This window comes from Oryzias latipes, chromosome 22, assembly GCF_053564925.1.
Source record: "Oryzias latipes strain Hd-rR chromosome 22, Olatipes_Hd-rR_3.1".
Lineage (NCBI taxonomy): Eukaryota > Metazoa > Chordata > Actinopteri > Beloniformes > Adrianichthyidae > Oryzias > Oryzias latipes.
Window position 1 is genome coordinate 27,079,140 of NC_136258.1, and position 19,552 is coordinate 27,098,691.

At 40.4% G+C, this 19,552-nt stretch overlaps 1 protein-coding gene across 1 annotated transcript; it reads left to right on the top strand.

Moving 5' to 3' along the window:
* Positions 1-9,564: 9,564 nt before the first annotated feature.
* LOC101162795 (fatty acid-binding protein, heart) lies at positions 9,565-10,299 on the top strand. Its single transcript, XM_004082146.4, has one exon. The coding sequence runs from the start codon at positions 9,672-9,674 to the stop codon at positions 10,074-10,076; it is 405 nt and encodes a 134-aa protein (XP_004082194.1). The 5' UTR covers positions 9,565-9,671; the 3' UTR covers positions 10,077-10,299.
* The last annotated feature ends 9,253 nt before the right edge of the window (positions 10,300-19,552 follow it).

Consider the following 19,552-nt stretch of genomic DNA (forward strand, 5'->3'; position numbering starts at 1 on the left):
TGTTTCTCAGCTGTGAAGTTCCCCTGAACAGGTCTGATAGTGATCCTGTGTTTGTAGGATTAAACAAATGGAAGGTTTGTTGTTCCACTTGGACCCAGAGACGTTGGCACCATTTATTTCTAATGATAACCGACATTTGAAAACAGCACTTTCCCTTTACACGGGTTATTGTTCTAAAACATCAATTTCATGATCTCAAACATCAAAATGTGATAATTATAAAACATTTAAACAATGTAATACAAGGGAAAAGTCTGAAGCTTTTCTTCTAAAGAATCAAGTTTCTTCCTGCTAATCCTAAAACATGTATTCCTCTCCGTGCACTTGTTTTGCACATTTTTTTTATTTCAACATGCACACCTTTCTGTACTGTACAAATATTGTACCCCATGTTTTCTTCTCATGTCTCCCTTATTTTAAACCTATGTCAAACTTTATAATAATGATCTATTCGACCAGATGTATATTTGTACTCTATTTTTGTTATTTTTTTTCTTGGGTATTCTGAACACCTAAAATGTTACTTTTACCAATTTATTTAGCTAAAACCAAAAAATTTTGACTCCTCAAACTTTTTATTTTATTTTTTATCATACACTCCTTAATATTAAATACTGATTTTAAGGTTTAGCATTGAAAAATAATCTTTAAAATTTACATAAACAAATAATCTTTTAATTGCCATCAACTGTGTGTCAAATCTCTCCAATCAGCAGGCAGGCAGTCGTTTATGTAAACTGGCATCGCTCTGCAGTGGCGGATTCACTTTTACAGAAGAAGTAGAATTTCATAAAACAGGAATTTGTCTGCAGCTGTCAGACACTCACACTGCACTAGGAGTACACAACAGGAAGGAAACTGACACTGGTGTACACAAATAAAGCAAGAAAAGATAAGAGACTCGGAGGCAGCAATTATGTTCGGTGTGAATGTGTAAAAATAGAAATAAACTCGTTTAAAGTGTTCCTATACGTCAGGTGTGTTTGTGGTTGCAGTCTGGTTTCTGGCGCGGCAGCTGATGCCGTTTTACTCTGAGGATTTTATAGTTTATTGTTGTGAACACAGAAACAGACTTTTCCTGATTCCAGCATCTTTTTTTCTACTTCATTCTGTAGTGACTTTAGCGCTGAGTGTTTAAAAGAGGATTTGAACTTCACACCCATACTGTGAAACATTTTACACATTTTTAAGAAAAAATTCAACTCAAACTGCTGATTTTATGGTTCAGGTTAGATGTTCTACCTCTGGAGGAGGATTTGTTCAAACCAAAATTTTCAGAATTTATCTGCAGGAACTTCAGGGGGAAGCATTAGGTTTGACTTCACCACTCAGAAAGTGATGATTTTCCCGGCTTTTGCAGTTAGTTCCTAATCACGGTAGCCAAAATTTGCCTCATTTGGGCCGATAAGTTCTAAAGATGAAGTTTTAGGTGGATTTTAATCGACACTGGATAAAGCTGAGCAGCAGTGATGCTGCAGAATGGAAGGGGAGCAGATGTAGTACTGTGCTTGTCCACTAGGGGAGCTGTTCTCTGTAAAAACAGCCTAAAGACCTGCAGACTGCAGCTGTCACTCTGTGCCATGGTTATCATGCAGATACACACCATGAATCAGAAGACAACTGTCTATTTTCTCAAGTTAACCACAAATTGTAAAATAAGGTACAATGGAGAGTTTTCTTATAAATATTATTATTTGTGGAAATAATGTTTGATACAACATAATTAATCAGTTTGTTAAACCCATGGATTTTGAGGGTGGAATTAAAATATACAAAATGTATTTCAAAGATTTTTTTTTTTTTTTTAAGGCTTAAGGACAAGAAAATATTTACTCAGACATTAATTTAGAATCAGAAAAGGTCAAATAACACAAACACATATTCTGTCTTGTGTCTTTTAGGTGTTTTTTTTTTTTTTTTTTTTATTATTTACATTTTGGTTACATAAAATATTTTTAGGCTTACGTTTTACCCACAGTCATTGAATATTTACATGTTAAGCTAATTCTTTAGGCTGTAATGTCTAATAAGTTGACAGAGTTCTATAGTGGTTTAATAAATGTTTAAAAGGTGGATGAGTTTTATGAGTACATGTATTTAGACACTGTTTATAGATCAGTAAAAATCAATAAACCTAATCAATGAAGCCTATTTGCATGACATTTTCCAAGATGAGTTTAACTTTAGGTGCCATTACTTTACACTCCAGTTTTAAATGGCATAATCAAGTGTAAAAGTAATGAATTTTTACATTCACATTTCCTATTGAGGAAGCCAAAAAAGAAAAGTCCCTTTCTAAATGAAAGAACAAAAAAAGCATCTTATCATAACTCCTTTTTGGTGGGCTTTCAAGCAAGCATCACAACCTGTAAAATTAGTTTTTGATGAACTGATGGAGCCCACTGTGAGCCTCAAATGATCATAAAGCCTGAATGACACCAAACCACCAGACTGCTCAGGGAAGCCACACAGGTTAGTGACTGGATGTAAAACTCAATAATCTATTGATTAACTATTACAGCCTGATGCAACACAGCCAGGCTGACATTTAAATCAGGGCACTCAGGTCAGGTTTATGGCTTTGGATACACACATACTATGCATGTGTGTGTGTGTGTGTGTGTGGATGCACATCCGTGCAGCGTCCAAATCAGCTATGTTGCCTTCTCACATTCTAACTGACAAAAGAGGGCAGTGTGAGGACACAAAGTAAGCAAACTTTACACTTTAACCCACTGCGCTTGCCTTGTGTGTGTATATGTGTGTGTGTGTCTGTGAAAGGGAATGTGCATTTAGGGGAGAGGGGTGTGCATTCGGCACGCCTTTACTCATGCACCGTTAATTTAAACAGCCACTCACTCATGTGGATGTGTGCGAATGAGTGCATGTGCACAAATATGCACGCCCCTTTTTTTACTCTATGCCGCACGCATACACACATGCACACATGCACACACCCAGCACTGGGAGGAAAGTGTGCACAGCAGTGATGCTCTTTAGGTTTTCTTTACAGTAATCACACTGAATGAGTGCAAGACAAAAAAATGCTACCTGACTTGAGTTTCTAATTTTCGAACCTGCCTCCAAGAATAGACAAAAAAAAAAAAATTCCATGCACTCTTAAATTCCTTAATTACTGGAGCGTTGGAAAGCCTCTGTCGTGTGTGAGTGTGGTTAACGTTCAACAAACACTTGTCTCGGTGATGAAAGACTCATTGAGAGCCAGCCTGTTAATGACAGTATACTCAAACAATCAGGGCAGAGCACACATTGGCCCCCATCTTGCATAACAACAAACGCCAGTCCTAAATAAGATGGCATCGCTGCGGCGTGTTGGAAGCGGTTGTCGGTGCACGGCGCCAGCTCCGCCGCCGTTGCCAAGCATTCTTCAGATTTCATTAGGTAACAGCTCATTCATTACTGAGGCTGCGGCCACCATTAAACCCTGATCAGAGAGGACGCGCTGCAGGCGCTTCACCCCAAAACACCCGGAGCTGCAACTTTTAATTTGATAAACCTTCCCTCAGGCCCTCGGCTTCACCCTCCAGTGAGCAGACTTGCTGGGGGCCACCTCTGCTCCCCATCCTTTGCTGTCCATGTGTGGAGGCCTGCACAGCTGTGGCTGCGTGTGCACGCTCGTGCATGCATGACTGCTGCAGAGGATCCACGCTGCATTGTTCACACGTCTCCATTGCCTCTCCTGCCTCTGACTGGCAGCGAGGACGCTCCCGCTGGCTCTGGCTGCAACACGCTGATGCTGTTCTTTAAACCGGCGCAGAAATGAGATTTTTAAGTGTAAATCATTTCTGTTTTTTTAATCAGCTTATGTCTGATTAAAAACTGATGCTTATGGCAGCACATTTTGCCGCTTGATACCATGGAGACTGCTGAGGAAGATCCAAGTCACTGCTTTAAATTATCTATGGTAATTGGTCCAAGAGGTAAAACTAAAAAGAAAGTTCAGCCTTTGGTTTTGAGGTCTAATTTCTCCCTTAAACAAGAGGAGTGTAGAACCAAAGCCTGATCAACAGTTTCTGCAGCCAAAATTAGAACTGATGTTTGACTTTCGCAGCGTGAGATCTTTGTGGAGACGTTTACTTTGGTCTTTTTTTGGTTCTACCGCAGAATTTCATGCAGGATTTCATTTCTGTTGCATATATGCTTCTGTGCATGGATCATTGTTCTGCTCATGATCTGGTTTAAGGCCAAATGTCACAGAGATTAATTCTTATTAAAATGCTTGGATATACAAAGAAGCTCATGCTCTACTTTTTGAACAGTTGGGTTCCCATATAAGACCGAAATCACACGTCCTCCACCACTGTTCTTAAACATTTGTTGTTGTTTTAAGTCTAGATCTGAGTATCAGCTCTTGGGTTTTCCATCTTGAGGTGAACTTGTTGGATCCTCCCCAAAGTGATAAATCAAAAGGTTGCTAAATATTTTGTTGGTATCATAGTTTCATCAGTATGTTAGCACCTTTCAGAGCTGCAAGCTCCCAACATTTCTAGTTTATAAATGTCTGCAGACTAATGCTTATGAGTTTAATAATCACATCTGATCAGCAGGACCAGAATCCTTCTTTAATCCTAAAACTTTTGGAAAACTGTGAGACTGAGTTTGAGAGAATGCATTTTCTTAATCTTAGATGCATAAATACAGACATGTATAAAGCAATTTGTTGATTGGAATTATTGTTGGCCTTGCGACAACACGTCATAACTTGTTTGAGACTTGTAAAGATTTAAAACTTTATTTTGGACGGACATCTAAGATGTTTTAGCAGGTTCTGGGTTGTTTCAAAGGGCCTGTACCATGCTGTGCCTAAGCTTTTTACAGTAAACAACCTCCATGTATATGATAATATGTTACCTTTGGTACACAAATGAAGGAATTTTTAATTCAATATTAGTTCTTTTTCTGAGCTCTTTTCCAACCCAGAAGTAAGACGACTCTATCTCTGAGGCACCGGCTTCCTCTCCTTGTGGTTGACGCCCATTTCAGGACGTCAACCTAGATTCGGACTCTGCAGCGTGTCTGCGTTTAGCCCACGAAAACAAACAACTCCTGAACATTTGCAAAAAGGGATGTGAATAATGCACATTTAAAATAAAACTGTTTCAGCTGATCACCTCTAGCTCCGCACAGACTCTTCCTGGAAGGGGCTGTTCTTTATTTTGTGATGTCACAACGTGAGTACCCACTTTTTTTGTGGATTGGGAGGGGCTGCTGCTCAGAGAGCAGGTTTTTAGAGGAATTCTCAGAAATGCGTGAACAGATCAAAATACCGCATTGGGGTTTCTTTTCCTGAGGAATGAACATAATAATACACTTAAAAGCTCAAAAAGTTGATTTTGCACGATTTTGGCCGCTTAACCTCTCACATATTTCCAAGCTTTTCTCAAAATCAGCACAGCCCCGAATTGTTTGTCTCATTCAGGGTTAGGATCTAGAAACGAGGAAATTATTATTAAAATGAGTCGAAATGCAGAAGAGCGATATGATATTCTCTTTACATTTTCAAGTGCTGAAATTAAATTTATTTGTAAAGGTAATATTTTTTTTTTCTGTTTCAAGGATGTCATTTTAAAGTTCACTAAATGTTGACAAGTATTCATTGTCGTTATTTCTGAACAAAAATTTAGATTTATGTTCCAAGAACAAGTGCTAGTTTTAGATTTTATAAGGATTTATTAAGAAAGGACAATTTAAGATTCTCATTTTGGTCTTATTTTGTTCTAAAATGAGTCATTTCCAAATATTACTCAGTTTTTTTCTACACTCTAATCAAAATAAATTACAATTAGGAAAAAACAATTAAAATACAAACTATTTGCTTAAAAAAACATATCTGTTTAACAGTTTGAAGTAATTCTATATAACAGATAGCTTTTTTAGATTATTTTCCCTTTTATAAATGCTTGTTTCCAGATTTTGATATCTTATATTATTACTTGTTAAGTAAAATTTTTACAGTAATAATTTTTTTAGCATTTTTCTTCATAAGGGTGGCGTTAGTTTCTTATTTTTAAGTTACAATTCTCAAGCATTGGAGTGCAAAAAAGGTAAGAAAACGGGCTGCGTTTTTAAGCTTTTTTTTAGATGATAATAAAATTGTATTCCTTTTCAAGTTTGCTTTCAGTAGCACTTTCACTGTAATACAATTACATGTTCTTTTACTGTAGGACAGACCCACTAAATTCTCTTTAACCTGAGAAGTGAACCGCTGCTGCACACCTGCATGTTCCAGCAGGATTACAGGCAGAACTCAAATACGGCTCAGAATGGTTAATTTCCCATTAAATCGAAGGGGCGGAGGGGACGTGCAAGCAGTGTTTGAATAGGGACGTGTGTGACCGAGGAATCGCCACGGCGTCTTAAATGGATTCAGTACAGGAGCCCACGGGTTTCCCCCCCGAGACAGCCCCAAGTAATACATCATATTGCTCTTAAAATGGCTATTAACCACAGCGAGGAGAGAAACAGAGGGGAGGGGAGGAGGCAGGGAGGGGAAATTAAGCAATGTTCACAGAGTCATTCTCATACAATAACTCACCATTAACCCAAGCACTAAAAGGCTCGCTGTCTCTCTCTGTTATGTGTGCCTTTAATTGATTCTGGTATTCCCTGTGCGGGCCGACAAAGGAGAAGAGAGAAGAACGAAGGGGGAAACTTGCAGATGAGGCACGTTTCTTCCTCTTCTCCTCCTCGTCAGTGTTTAAAGCGACTGCACCGCCTGAGTGGGTTGCAGATATGTCGCTTAATCCATCTCAAGTTGAGAGCATCTGAAATCTATTCCCAAACTTTGTGTCCTGTCTATCTGCAATTAAAGAGGCCCTGCCAGATAAGCATGGTAATGAGGGAATCCAAGAAAAATTAGACACGCAGCACTAATCTGTGGCTGTAAAAGGGGGTTAAGGGGGAAAAGAATTAAGATTAGGATTTAATCTACCCGGCAGCATCATTACTGCAGCTCAAACTGTCCCGAGCACCGGCTGCTGCGGTTCGACAAAAAACAAACACCTCTGTGATGAGTCTCGCCCAAAGAGCGTGATTGAAATCCCATCCTTCAAATTAACATACGTACATGCAAATGAGCACTTAATTAATTGCAAAATGTATTTTTGATTAAATACTCCAAACGTCACGAGTCTAATCTTGACCGGGAATAAAGACGTGGTGGTGGTGGGGTGGGGGGGTTGAAAAAAAGTTTTAATTAATTTTGCCAGTTAAACCTCATCAACACTTTGAATGGAGTGTAATTAGGACACCGCCCTCTTGTCTTATTTCGCTGCTATGAAATCAGAAATCAGCCATTGTTATCACATTTGGATAGCAAGCCGAGTGAGAGATGAGGAGGCGATAAACGAACGCTCCTGGATTTCATTGGCAAAGTAAAATAATGCTGTTAATTGGCAGATATTCTAATATTGATTAAATTAGACGGAAAACACTCCTTTCATTAAGGCGCCATGATACGGCCTCATTCTGATCATGGTCTCCCTGTCTGTGGGATTACCAATTAAAGGGGCTTTGTGGAGGTTGGGGCTGAGTAAAATTAGAGTTTGTTAGAGTGGAAATGCCCCCCCCCCCCATATTGTTTACTGTCTGCGTGAGAAGTTAATGATGTATTCATCCTCTCTGGATGTGGAAAGCATTGTAGATGTATCGTTGATATATTTTTCCTCATTTATGTGAAGAGGGAGAGCTGATGATGAAAACTAACACGGAGCCCCTGAGCGGATGGTGCAGGAGAGGGGTGCACGAGCCGGCATATCCCCCTCTTTCATCATTCCTCACTCACAAGCCACAACTCCTCACACTTTCTCAAGTGAACCGTTCAAAGCCTGCCAAACTTTCAACCCTGCGCCCCCTCCTCGTCTTTTTCCCCGCAAAGCAGCCGTCCACTTAAGAGTGTGAGGAGGCTTACTCAGGGATAAGACCCTGCGAGGTGCTCGAGGTGAGATAAGCAATTACCCATGATCACTTTTGACTCTTCTAATCTCCCCCCGTATCGGCGGGATTTAGCCGCAGCAGCACCTGTGAAACCTGACCATCTCCAACCTGCCTTTGTTATTCTAATGTCAGCCACTTGGCTCATCACCTGAGTCTGGGGGACCAGCTCTTCAGTCTGCTGATAGGGCGGCACGCTGACCCTCCAAACAGACCTGAAAGCTTCAGTCTTTGCTTGGATAGATCTCTAATTCAGGCAGAACACTGACTCCACATCTCAAAAACCAGTATAAACAGAACTCTCCAGGGTGGGGTTTGTAAAGTTGTGCAGCACAAAAATGCTTAACCATGGGGTTGAACATGGTTTCATCATTCGTCAGTTCCCGCCCTGCCATTTATCCTTCATCTCCATCCTCACTCCTGCTGTCGATCATCGACCCCGAGCTCCTGGAGGTCAGCACATGCGACTGATTTACAAAATGGTTTCAAGCAATCGTGGCAAAAGTTCCTTCAAGAATTTATGGCTGTCGTTTCAGCAGAAACAAACTGAACTGTCAACACTGAATTATTTCAACTCGTGATATATTCCATGAGGCCAAATAACCCTTTATTAAGCGACTGTTTGTGTTCAAAAGGACATTTTGCTGTGTTTTACAGCCAATAATGTATTTCTGTGTGGTGCAAAATGTGAAGTTCATTTGTTTTCTGGAGTAAAGAAGTGAGATTTGAACTTTTCCTTTGCACCACCAAAGGTTGCTTGGACTGGATTAGAGGGTAAATTTGTGTGTTAGGGTAGGAGGTGTGTCACTGCCGCATGAGCTGATGCTCCAAAGGTTAACTCTGGGATACAATGACATGATTGAACGTACATTAGAAGAGCCAGAAAATATGGTGTCCTCTGTGGGACCAGTTTGTCTTGCCAACCTGGCTCCGCACCAACCTTTAAGAAATGTCAAGTGTCTTGTGCAAATGAGGGATTTTTTCTTTTCTTTTTACATCGCAGACTTTTTCAGCTTTTAAGGAGCTTCATGAGAATGTTGGAGGTTTCTTGGAGGGCAGCAGGTCGCCCACTATCTTGGTGAGGGGGCATACCTATGCATTTATGGGTGGAGCTAACAGAGATGCTTCAGTAGAGATCATCTGTTATGTAAGACTTAGATGTATTGAACGAAAAACCACAGCTAATAGTCAACTTTTTTAGAGGAAGAGGTACACATTTTGAGAGGTGGTTATCTTATGTGCTTTTGTCTGAAGCTTTCCAAACATGCAGATGTTTTCTGCTAAAAAAAAAACAAACAAACAAGAAAATTAAGTTCCAGTTGTGTTTTATCCCTAAGAACATCTAATTTGCGTAGTCAAGCCAACAAATTAGCCTTCAGCCTCCCAGAGACTGTCCCTCTTGAGGACATCGACAGCTCTTATGTTGGTTGCCTATAGTGGTAACAAACCTCTTCCTGCATCACTCCTCATTAGCGTGACTTAGCTATTCCATGATGGTCATTTGGTGTTTACGTGGATGTTTAAAGACCAACTCCAATCATCTTTGGAGCCATTCTAAAGGGATTCTTACAATTATAATTGTTGCTTTAAGCCAAAAATCAAAAAAACCTCAGGTCACAAAGGTCACAAACTGACCTAAAAAACTAATTTAGAAAAAGGAGTTTGTTGGCATCTTTATTTTTCCCCTTTCCTTTTGGTCCATCGAGAAGCAATGGAAAATGGCTGAAAAGTTTGTTGGAACTTGGAAAATGATTTCCAGCGAGAACTTTGACGACTACATGAAGGCAATTGGTGTAGGATTTGCAACTCGGCAGGTGGGAAACCGCACCAAACCCAACCTCGTGGTGAGCATCGAGGACCAGGGCACCATCTCCATGAAGTCCCAGAGCACCTTCAAAACCACCGAGGTCAAGTTCAAGCTCAACGAGCCCTTCGAGGAGACCACCGCGGACGACAGGAAGACCACGACCGTGATCACGCTGGACAACGGCAAGCTTGTGCAGAAACAGAGCTGGGACGGGAAGGAGACGAGTATTGAGAGGGAGATCTCTGATGGAAAATTGATAGCGAAATGCATTATGGGAGATGTGGTGGCGGTGAGGACGTATGTCAAGGAGGCATGAAGACACTCACTCTGACTGGAGGATGACGGGCTCAGTTCAATGAGCGAGATGCCAAACTGAGGAATGTTTTACTCTGAAAATATTCCTTTGTTACCAAAGTCAGGATTTTGTGCCTCTGTTAAACATGTCCTGTTCAGCTGCACTTGAAATTATTGTGAATAAAAAGCATGATTTTTCTCTCTGGAAAAAAAAAAAAAAAAAAAAAAAAAAACCTGTGCCATTTTGAGCAGCACAGACAAACTCCGCCCCCATCCTCCCCGTTGCTGAGAGCTCTCTGTTTAAATGCTTTCCCGCTAGCTTACAGGCCATCACATTTGACATTACCGGTGCAACAAAAACAGCACGCAAAATTGGAGCTATAGTTGTACAGTTTTGATCCAGATTCCAGCTCAGACGAGAAAAAAAAGCAAAGGCGTACAGCTTTGTGTGAAAATGGAGAAACCTGATAAAAAAATGACCTTCATTGGATGAGATTTGAACTTGAGACCAGTTTTTATTTGTTTGTTTGTGTCTGGGTCTCCAGGACATCACTGTCAGATCCATTCCAATTACTCTTTTCTATTGTTTCATTTGTGGTGAATGTAGAAACGCCAACTTTCTTTTATTTTGTCCACACTAGCTGTGTTTATTAAAACATTTAAAAAAAAACATTGATAATTAATGATTATCATATGAATCTGTGCAATCTGATTAAATAGTATATTTACCATTATATACTGTATTATATATATTTGACAATTGCTGAAGAAAAAAAATAATTTTTTAAATATTGAATTTAAGATTTGAGACTTAAAATGGGACCTTTGTCCACCTCTGGTGCAAGTGTCCGAGGACATGTCTGTTGTGTGTCTCTATCTCTCCCCCCCCCCCTTGATAATGACCCTTTTTTCTGAAGTAACTCTCCGCTACAACAATGGCCTTTTTGACACCACCACCACCCAAAAGGATGATTCATAAATGCAGTTTTACCACAGAGGGTTTAGTGTCTTCACTCAAAACTCCAGGTTTAAAGCAAGAATAGGACCTCAGACCTTAAACCCGTGACAGTTTCTGTGACACGGACACAAAGAGAAAGTTCATCCAAGAGTTCAGACTAGTGTGAAAATGCTCCTTTAGTCCAAACCCTCTTCATGTGGTCCAGCAGGCTGAAGTGAAAAAAAGCTGCTCTCCTTTAAAGTGAAGAGTGGACTCACGGTCCCAGTTTTCAACACCTCACACCTGTCAAGCAAGAGGATGATTTCCCAGATGGAGGGGAGAATCTGACATGGATGTTTCACCTTAGAACCCCTCCTTCAGTCAGGCGGGGGTGCAGAGTGAGCATAAATGAGAGACACTTTGAGAAATAAGCTGCTGGTTTGGGAGTGAACAGATTCAGATGGTTGGTCAGCGCTCAAAGGAGCTGAGAGATGCTGGGTCTCCCTATTATTTCCGGGGAAGACGGACCTCAGTTCCTACTTCAGATGTTTTTTTTTTTCTTTTTCTCAGTAAAATTAAAGAGGGAGCCAAGGTGCCGAGTTCCTCTCAGCTGTCATCGCTTCACTTGTGAGTCAGCTGGTTACTTACTGAGTTTATATGAGCATCTTAACCAGGATATTACCATTCATGGACAGAAAATACAAACAGAACGTAATAAAGATGCTTACCGACACACATCTGGGTAATATAAAAACTTCATATATAATATTATCTAAAAATACATATTATCTAAAAATCATTTATTAAGATTATAAATAATGTTAAACATTAAACATTGAAGATTACAGGCGATGATAGTTTTCTTCTTTGCTCACCTTTAGAGCTTAACTGTTATTTTCTAACTTAAAAAAAAAAAAAAAAGTTTTTGCTTTTTTTTATTAACCTAATTAAAAAACACTTTGCCTGTTATCAGCACATTATGATTGTTGATTCTTCAATTCAAAATCTTCATAAAGTTCAATCAAGCATCTTTAGAGACAAGAAAATTGTTCCTTTTCTGGCTCCTTACTGCCTCAATTGTTGTTTACTCTATTTTCTTTTAACAAATCTGATTTACATTAAACTAAAACTGCATTTAAATCATTAGTAAATCATTTTAAAGAACCACCCAAACTTGATTTGCTTTTTAATCATAAATGAGGATCATGACTTAAACCTCCTCGTACACAAACACATTCACTTCACAGCATCCTCTGACACAGCATTATAGAACACAAATAGCTGTTACCTGGAGCCCTGAGGCCTCACATTTAACTGTATGTTAAAGGTGTTCCACCTGTCATACTGTGGATTCATCTTCAACAGAGAGGAGGAGGAACCGAACGTGGATCCACGTCTCGGATCAGAGCTGTGAGTCGCAGCACACCGCAGGAAAAAACTGCTGGCTTGATGACAAGCTGACAAATGAAGAGCAGGCGGGTACGAACACATTTTGTCAGTGTGTGCGTATGTGTGTGTGAGAGTGTGTGTCCTTGTGTCAGTCTTGTTGGGGATTTCCTGATCCTCGCTGTGGCTTGAATGCATCTTAGGTCAGGGCTTTTCCCACATCTGGACCAGTTGCTGGTCAGATCGGCTGCAACATCAAACCTAACTGCATCCAGTGTTTCCCTGAATTTAACCCAACGCCATAGCAAAAGCACCATCGTGTTGGTGGAAAGATCCTAACAAAGACAGAAAAAATAGTAAGAACAATGTAATCTGAACTTATTTCTTTCTTTGCATACACTTTTTGCAACTCAAAATCTACAAATGACTTGGATTGGCTGATGGATGACTCCAGTTTAAAAGAAAACATTTCAATGCCAAAAAAATGGTATCTTGATTTGGTTGGAGGTGGATTATGACAAATAAAAACAAGATGACTGACAGCAATTGTTAAAAGAATCTAAGCAGGAATAGTTTTAGGGTAAACGTTTTAAGACAAAAAGCATTTCCAAAAACCTGCTGAGCAGAAGTGAAGGTTTGTCAGTGCTCAAGACGCAGAGGTGTCACGTTGAAAAATGGGTCTTCCTGAGGTTATCATGTAGCAGGACCAACAGATTCAGTAAAGCCTGAACTTGTGGAAGCTGTCTTTTTCTCTTTCTTGTCTTTCATTCGCTTCGATCACTTTCTCTTCTCTTTTAACTCAACGTTCACATTTGCAAACGGTCTGACCACAATAGCAAAGAGAGCCCACATGATTAAATGTTGCTCTGGGACCAAATAGCTGTGGTTGGCGTGTTGGCTGGAGGCCGAGCTTTGAGGCAGGACAGCCGACTCTTGCTTCTAATCACGGAGCGGGATAATGGCTGCCATACACCGCCGCCACTGACTTTGTTTTTCCCGCATTTCAGCCCACCAGGACAGCTTCTCCATCAGCTTTAGCAGCAGTGTTTGTTTTCCTTCTGTTTTCTGGCCTGAAGAGACACGCAAAGAGACAAAGAGAAACGCGCCCCCACAACAAGATTTGCCAGGCAAAAACGATCTTTTCGGCCCATTCTGAAAAAACCTGCAACTGTGGGTTGAAACTGGAAGTAAAATGATGTTTTAACCCTAGATTCCTATATGCACTTCATTGGTAGTGTTCACATTCACTGAAGCAATCCGGTTTACAACTGGTTTCTTTGTTTTTATAAAAACCAGGAACTGGGACTGAGGGTTAAGAAAACGCTGTTTCCACAAAATGCATTTTCCCAGGAAAATCAAATTTCTCCAAAAGCACATTAGCGTGTTAAAAGACAATTTCAAAAAGAGAGGAGCAACTGGACATAAGTGAGTTTAGGTGTGGCAACCAGGATACAGCTGCAGAGCTGATTATTCTGGTTAAGCCAGATAAACACATATAAACACCAGCTGAGAAAGTCAAAAATGAATCATCAAATCAAACATTTTAGAGTAAAAAGAAGATGGAAGAGTTTCTTTTGAAAGGTTCACAAAAGCCAACAACTTTAATCCAAGCAAGTCTGAGTGAATTTCTACTATAGGACATTTCTTTGGTTAAGCAATAACAACTTAAAAAGTAATACATTATGTTATAATATTCCACTTAACTTGCAGAAACAAATTAGTTGAGGTTCATCCCTTTGAAGGGCTCAGAAGTGTTTCACAGCTCTCAGTGGGGAAGTGAGGGAAGGAGGGGAAGTGCATGAGGGCCATCACTCGCTTTAATCATGCTGATCATTACTTATCTCATTTAGTCTACAAAAATGGACTTTTATGTGCGTATCAATGGTCATTACGGTCACAGCCATAAAGAAAAAAATAAAGAAAATGAACACAACTGTAATTTTCTGTAACAGCAGTTTGAAAGTACCAAATACTGTTTTTAATTTGTTAAAAAGCAGAACTAAAACAATTAGAGGCTAAACTAACGACATGAGCACAAACTCTGACAGGAAAATATGACAAAAAGAAATTCTGCACACAACAACAAACAGGTTAGAGAGGTTTTTTGGCTGTAAAGAATATTCAGCAGATTCAACTGAATTTTTTTCAACAGAGCTTGAATTCATAATCAATCCCAAAAAAATCTGCATGCAGTTAAACTAGATAAAAATAAAAAAAATAAAAAGCTTTTTTCAAGGGAGGACCCCTGAAACCAGCTGTAACCAAATGGGGCATGGCTGCAGTCAAAGGGCCGCAGGGATTGTTTTCATATTGCTTTTAGAAAAATCCCACTACGCAGCTGAGAAAACACTAACAATTATTATTTTATTTTTTTATGCTCTGAGAGAACAGTACTTAACAACCTGGTCTAATGTTTCCCTTTAAACTGTAGATCAGGTTTGCTTGTGTAAAACCAAAAATGTTCTACTCACTCATATATATTTAGCCTTTTGCTATTTTTGAAAGGGTATGAAAAGAAACTTGACTGTAATAAAACTGTACTGCATAGTGTTGGTTCTCTCACATCTGAAGGGTCAAAACAGAAGATGACGGTCGTGAAAGGAGCTGATGTCCGCGCACACACACACACACGCACACACACCCACACACACACCCACACACCCACCCACACACACACACCCACACACACACACACATACACATGCTGCAGGTTAGCTTTTCATTAGAGAGCATCTGGTTAAAGGGGCCTCACTCTTGGACATCTCTTTCCTGGCACCGGCTCTTGGTGACGCCTGCCAGGCTGACACTGGCTCAGACCTAAAACGCTGCGGCGTGATGCATCTTTTAAAGTTTACAGGAATGTGTCAGGAGTAATCTCTTGGCGGCCATCTTTGGAAACTCAGCTGGGCTTTTCAATGGAAGCGCCGTGATGCTCTGCGGCCGAGGGAGCCGACTCTGATTGCGTCTATTTGAAGCAGCTGTTTTCGTGGCTTTCTGACTCGACTGCGGCCTAAAATCTTTCCCCCTGACTTAATCGGTCACGCTGGGTGTCGATTTATTAGAAGCTTGCCAATGGTTCCTAAGTAAACAGAGATGGCCAAGACCAGACTTTAACCACGCTCTGCAAGCTGCCCAGAGAGGTCGTTTGGTTTCAATTAGGAAAGCGTAACTTGGCTCTCCGCTGTTGGATAATCTCTCCCTCATCCCGGAGTCTTTCACAGCCGCTGCCAGCCAACATTGCTGGTGCAGTGCATGAAATCGAATTTGAACGCTGACCCTCTGGAAAATGGGAACCAGTGAATGGGGGACGTCATGGGAGTTTAGAGGAGACGGCATTATTCGCCCTCTGTGTGCCCCTGAGAGTAGATTAGAGGCAGCGTGGTGGCAGCAGAGGGGAGCGGGCCGCATGGCACTGCATGTTTACCGCATGGTAATCCATCTCCAAACTGCCCCAGACACTGACTGCCTGCTTTTAATGACAGCTACAGTTTGTGGAGATGTCTGCGGCTGCAGTGTGGGCTCTCCCTTTCCAATCTGTAGTTTATTGTTTTCACAGTCGTACAAATGGGAAGAAGACTTTTAAAAACCACTGTTCCATTTCTTCACAGCAGTCAGGGTTGAGAGGACACGAGAAAAGGTCTTTGATGCAGGGTTCCCCTGGAAAACCTCATCAAATCCTCACCTGTGATTGGGGCCATGGCGTCCTGCCTCGCTGCAGACGCAGAGGTTGCCGGCCCTGTTGTTTCCAGGACGCGGGCTTCTGCCAGAGCCAGGTGTCAATCGATCATTTTGATTGATGTCGGCTACCAATCATAGATCAGAGGTGGCCCATGGCATTGGCAAAGGTTGAGCAGTGTTTCATCCAGGCTTGTTTCAAGCTCATATCTCAGTCTGGTTTTCCACTCTGTGACACTTCACTGCATTAAGTTTATCCTTCCATTTGTCCACAGATGGTTACAGTAGACTGCAACTTCTTCTAACATTTCAAGTGTTTTCAGTGTTTACCTTTTGCTTCATCTTCATAAACAAAACACACCGCATCTGAAGCCAATGAATGAACACCAGCACATTATGGTTAAACGGTTGTTCTTGCTAATCTATTGCTTTTCCTGTGATTGTTGGCTGCATTTGCTGGAGGGACTGAACCAGGTGCAGACTTTCCTTCATTTATTTATTCTTTCCAATAAAAGAACCTTGTGTATGCACTTGTTTTCATTTAAAAGAGGTCAACTTCAAAATACCACTGCATGGTGACCTACATGCAAGTTTCTCAGCAAAATTGGCAGAAATATGTGTCCATCTTCAACAAATAGGAGAAAAGGCCATTACAGTAAAAAAAAAAAAAATGATTTTAAAGGAATAAACTTAAAATTTCTTCAGCTTGCCAAAAATGTATTTCCCTTGTTATTTCATCATCTTCTCACTTTACAGATCTGGTGGATTGTCTGCTACATATCGCCCGTGTAGAGCTTATACTGTACATTGTATGACAAGTGAAATTTTCTCACACGTGTGCACAAGCAGCATGTTCTGTATGAAATCCTAAGACTTACAGCTCCATCTGACTCTTCAGTGATGCCTTCACAGTTGCTGGGATTGCAGCCTCGCGGCCTGAGCAGTAGCTCCCACCGTGTCATTAGGGGCATGTGGAGAGGACCCCATGAAAGCACTGCCAAAAATCTCCTTGAAGACGGAGGGAAAAGAAAGACAAGGGGTATTGATCGTCTGTCCACGGATATGATACTTAAGCCCTGGTACTGAGAGCTGGAGAGATCCTGGATCTATATCTTAAAGACTTTAATCCTGGCCCCTCTTACAGCTGGATTGGCCTTCACCTTAACCTTTCGACAACTGCTCCTGCAGATCAGCCATGGAAATTTTATTCTTCTCACAATCTGCTTCCCTCCTCCCTCCCCCCATGCTTTGTATCCGAGGGTCTGCAGTTATTAACAGACCTGCCCAGCGTTCCCATCCAAATTAGTAGTGAGAGGTGAATTAATACCTGATCCTGGTTTTCATCATGTTCTCAAAAAAAAAGAGAAAGTCTCAACCTTCTTTTGTTGCATCTGAAGTTGTGGAAAGAAACTTAAAGGTTTGTTTCAGGTGATCTGGTCACATATGCTTTGCTGAGAGACATTGCAACTCTTTCAATCTAGATTTTTCTGATGATAATAGTAAGAAAAGTGCATCTCCTTCATGATAGTTTAGTTTTATTTAGAAAAGAGAACTTTGACAGAACCATTAAAACCTCTTGTTCTTGCTTTGCTCTTCTGTTGAATACCTGCTGATGCTCTTGGAGCCATTGTTCCAATTTAAACTAAACTTCATCTTTCACTAAGATAGACTCAAATATGTCTGTAGAAAACTCTAAAATGAACATTTAATGGTGCAATCAGTGACTGAGGATCCCAGGATGTATGGCTGCAGATACATGGCATCATCAGATTTTATCTTAAGAAAAAATAAGACAAGAAGACATGAGCTTGGCTGTTTTGCCAAAACTCTTTTGCATAAAGTAAACTGATCCACATTTTATGGTTCATTTAAAAGTACATTTCCCAACCTAACAAGTTCTTCCATATTTTTTTGTTAAGACATTCTTTGTTGAACAATACCAATCATATCTCCCCAAGAGGAATGTCTGAGATGTTTTCTTTTACTCACATAGGGTATTAGTAGCTAGTACCAATACAGACTCTTTAAGAGATCCATTTTCTAAACCTGTTTAATTTCATTTGGGGTCATGGGCACATTAAAAACAATCCCAGGGACTGTTGGGCAAAGGGAAAGTAATACCCTGGACTGTTCACCAATCCACTGCAGGGCAACTAAAGGACATAAAACCATAAAAATGCATATTTTTGAACTGTGGAAGGAAGCTGAAGTGCTCGCTGAAAAGTCACGTATGTATGTAGAGAACATGCAAACTCCACACAGAGAGGTCCCAGATGGAATTGAACCAAGACCTTCTCGATGTAAGGTGAGAGTGCCAACCACTACATCAGTGCATTGACTTCATGTAGTACCAAAGTGACAGAACCTTTGTCTTTACAGAGGTTATTGCATCTGCTGATAATCAGGAGACAGAATCCAGTTGATCGTTAGCACCTGACTGTTTCTTGTCATCCTAATTCATTAATGTTGGACTTCTCATAAACTTCTCATGCAAGTTGCAGGACAAATTTATCAAGAACATAGCAATAAAGGTATATTATTGTAGAGTGGTGAACCTTTTTAACTACAAAGATGAACCTAGTCCAGGTTTTTTGACAACCGATGCTTTATTATACCAAGACTTCTGCATAAAAAGTCTCAGATCAGTGCAGTGAACTATCATCCCGCATCTGAGAGAATAAATAATGTTGGTATAAATATGGGGATGCGTTTTCCCGTGTGAGCTTCTCATCTACAGTCACTGTGGTGTCCTGACAGGGTAATCAGTCATTCCTTACCCAGAGCCAATGCTGAAATATTAATGCCAAACCGCACATGAATCTCTATTGTTCCAGCTGATAAATACCTCAGCCATGTGAGGTCATCATTAGTGGACGGGGGTCACAACCCAGGCCCTGGCTTGTTAGAGAATTATTTTCATAACAGCCAATGGACGGCTCATGAAACTTGAACATGACCCTCCAACACCTATGGGAGAGGCCAGAGGTCAAGTTAGCAGCCATTAGGAGCACTTCCTGGTTATCTGTCAGTGCACTGACCTCCCTTTGTCCCATTTTCTTAATTAAGACAAGCTCCAGATGGTAAGGTGAACAGAGGTATCTGCTGTCATGCCAACATGTCACTGGTCATTAAGTCATGAATGGCATATCAAATGAAAATCTGACCTGTGAATTATGCTAAAAGCCACTAATTAACTGTTCTGTTTGCACATATGTGCCAGCTCATACAGCTATGTGCAATCAGTAGAAAAATATATGGAGTCACAAAACCCTCAATAAACATGTATCTATTTTTTCTGGAGAGTTCCTGAGATCTACAATAAAACTAATCTTTTTCAGATTGAAAAACTAGTTTAAAACAGGAGAAGCCCTCATGCCTACATACTGGTAATATCTTTGATCATTTTTAAAATCAAGCCTACTATATTTTTACAATATTTGTTTTTGTCATTGTAATTCAGTCAAGGCCAAAAATGTACAACTCTGTACAATCCAAATCTG

What these genes read in the sequence shown, in the direction of transcription:
- LOC101162795 (XM_004082146.4), top strand. Translation starts at nt 9,672, where the DNA reads ATGGCTGAAAAGTTTGTTGGAACTTGGAAAATGATTTCCAGCGAGAAC.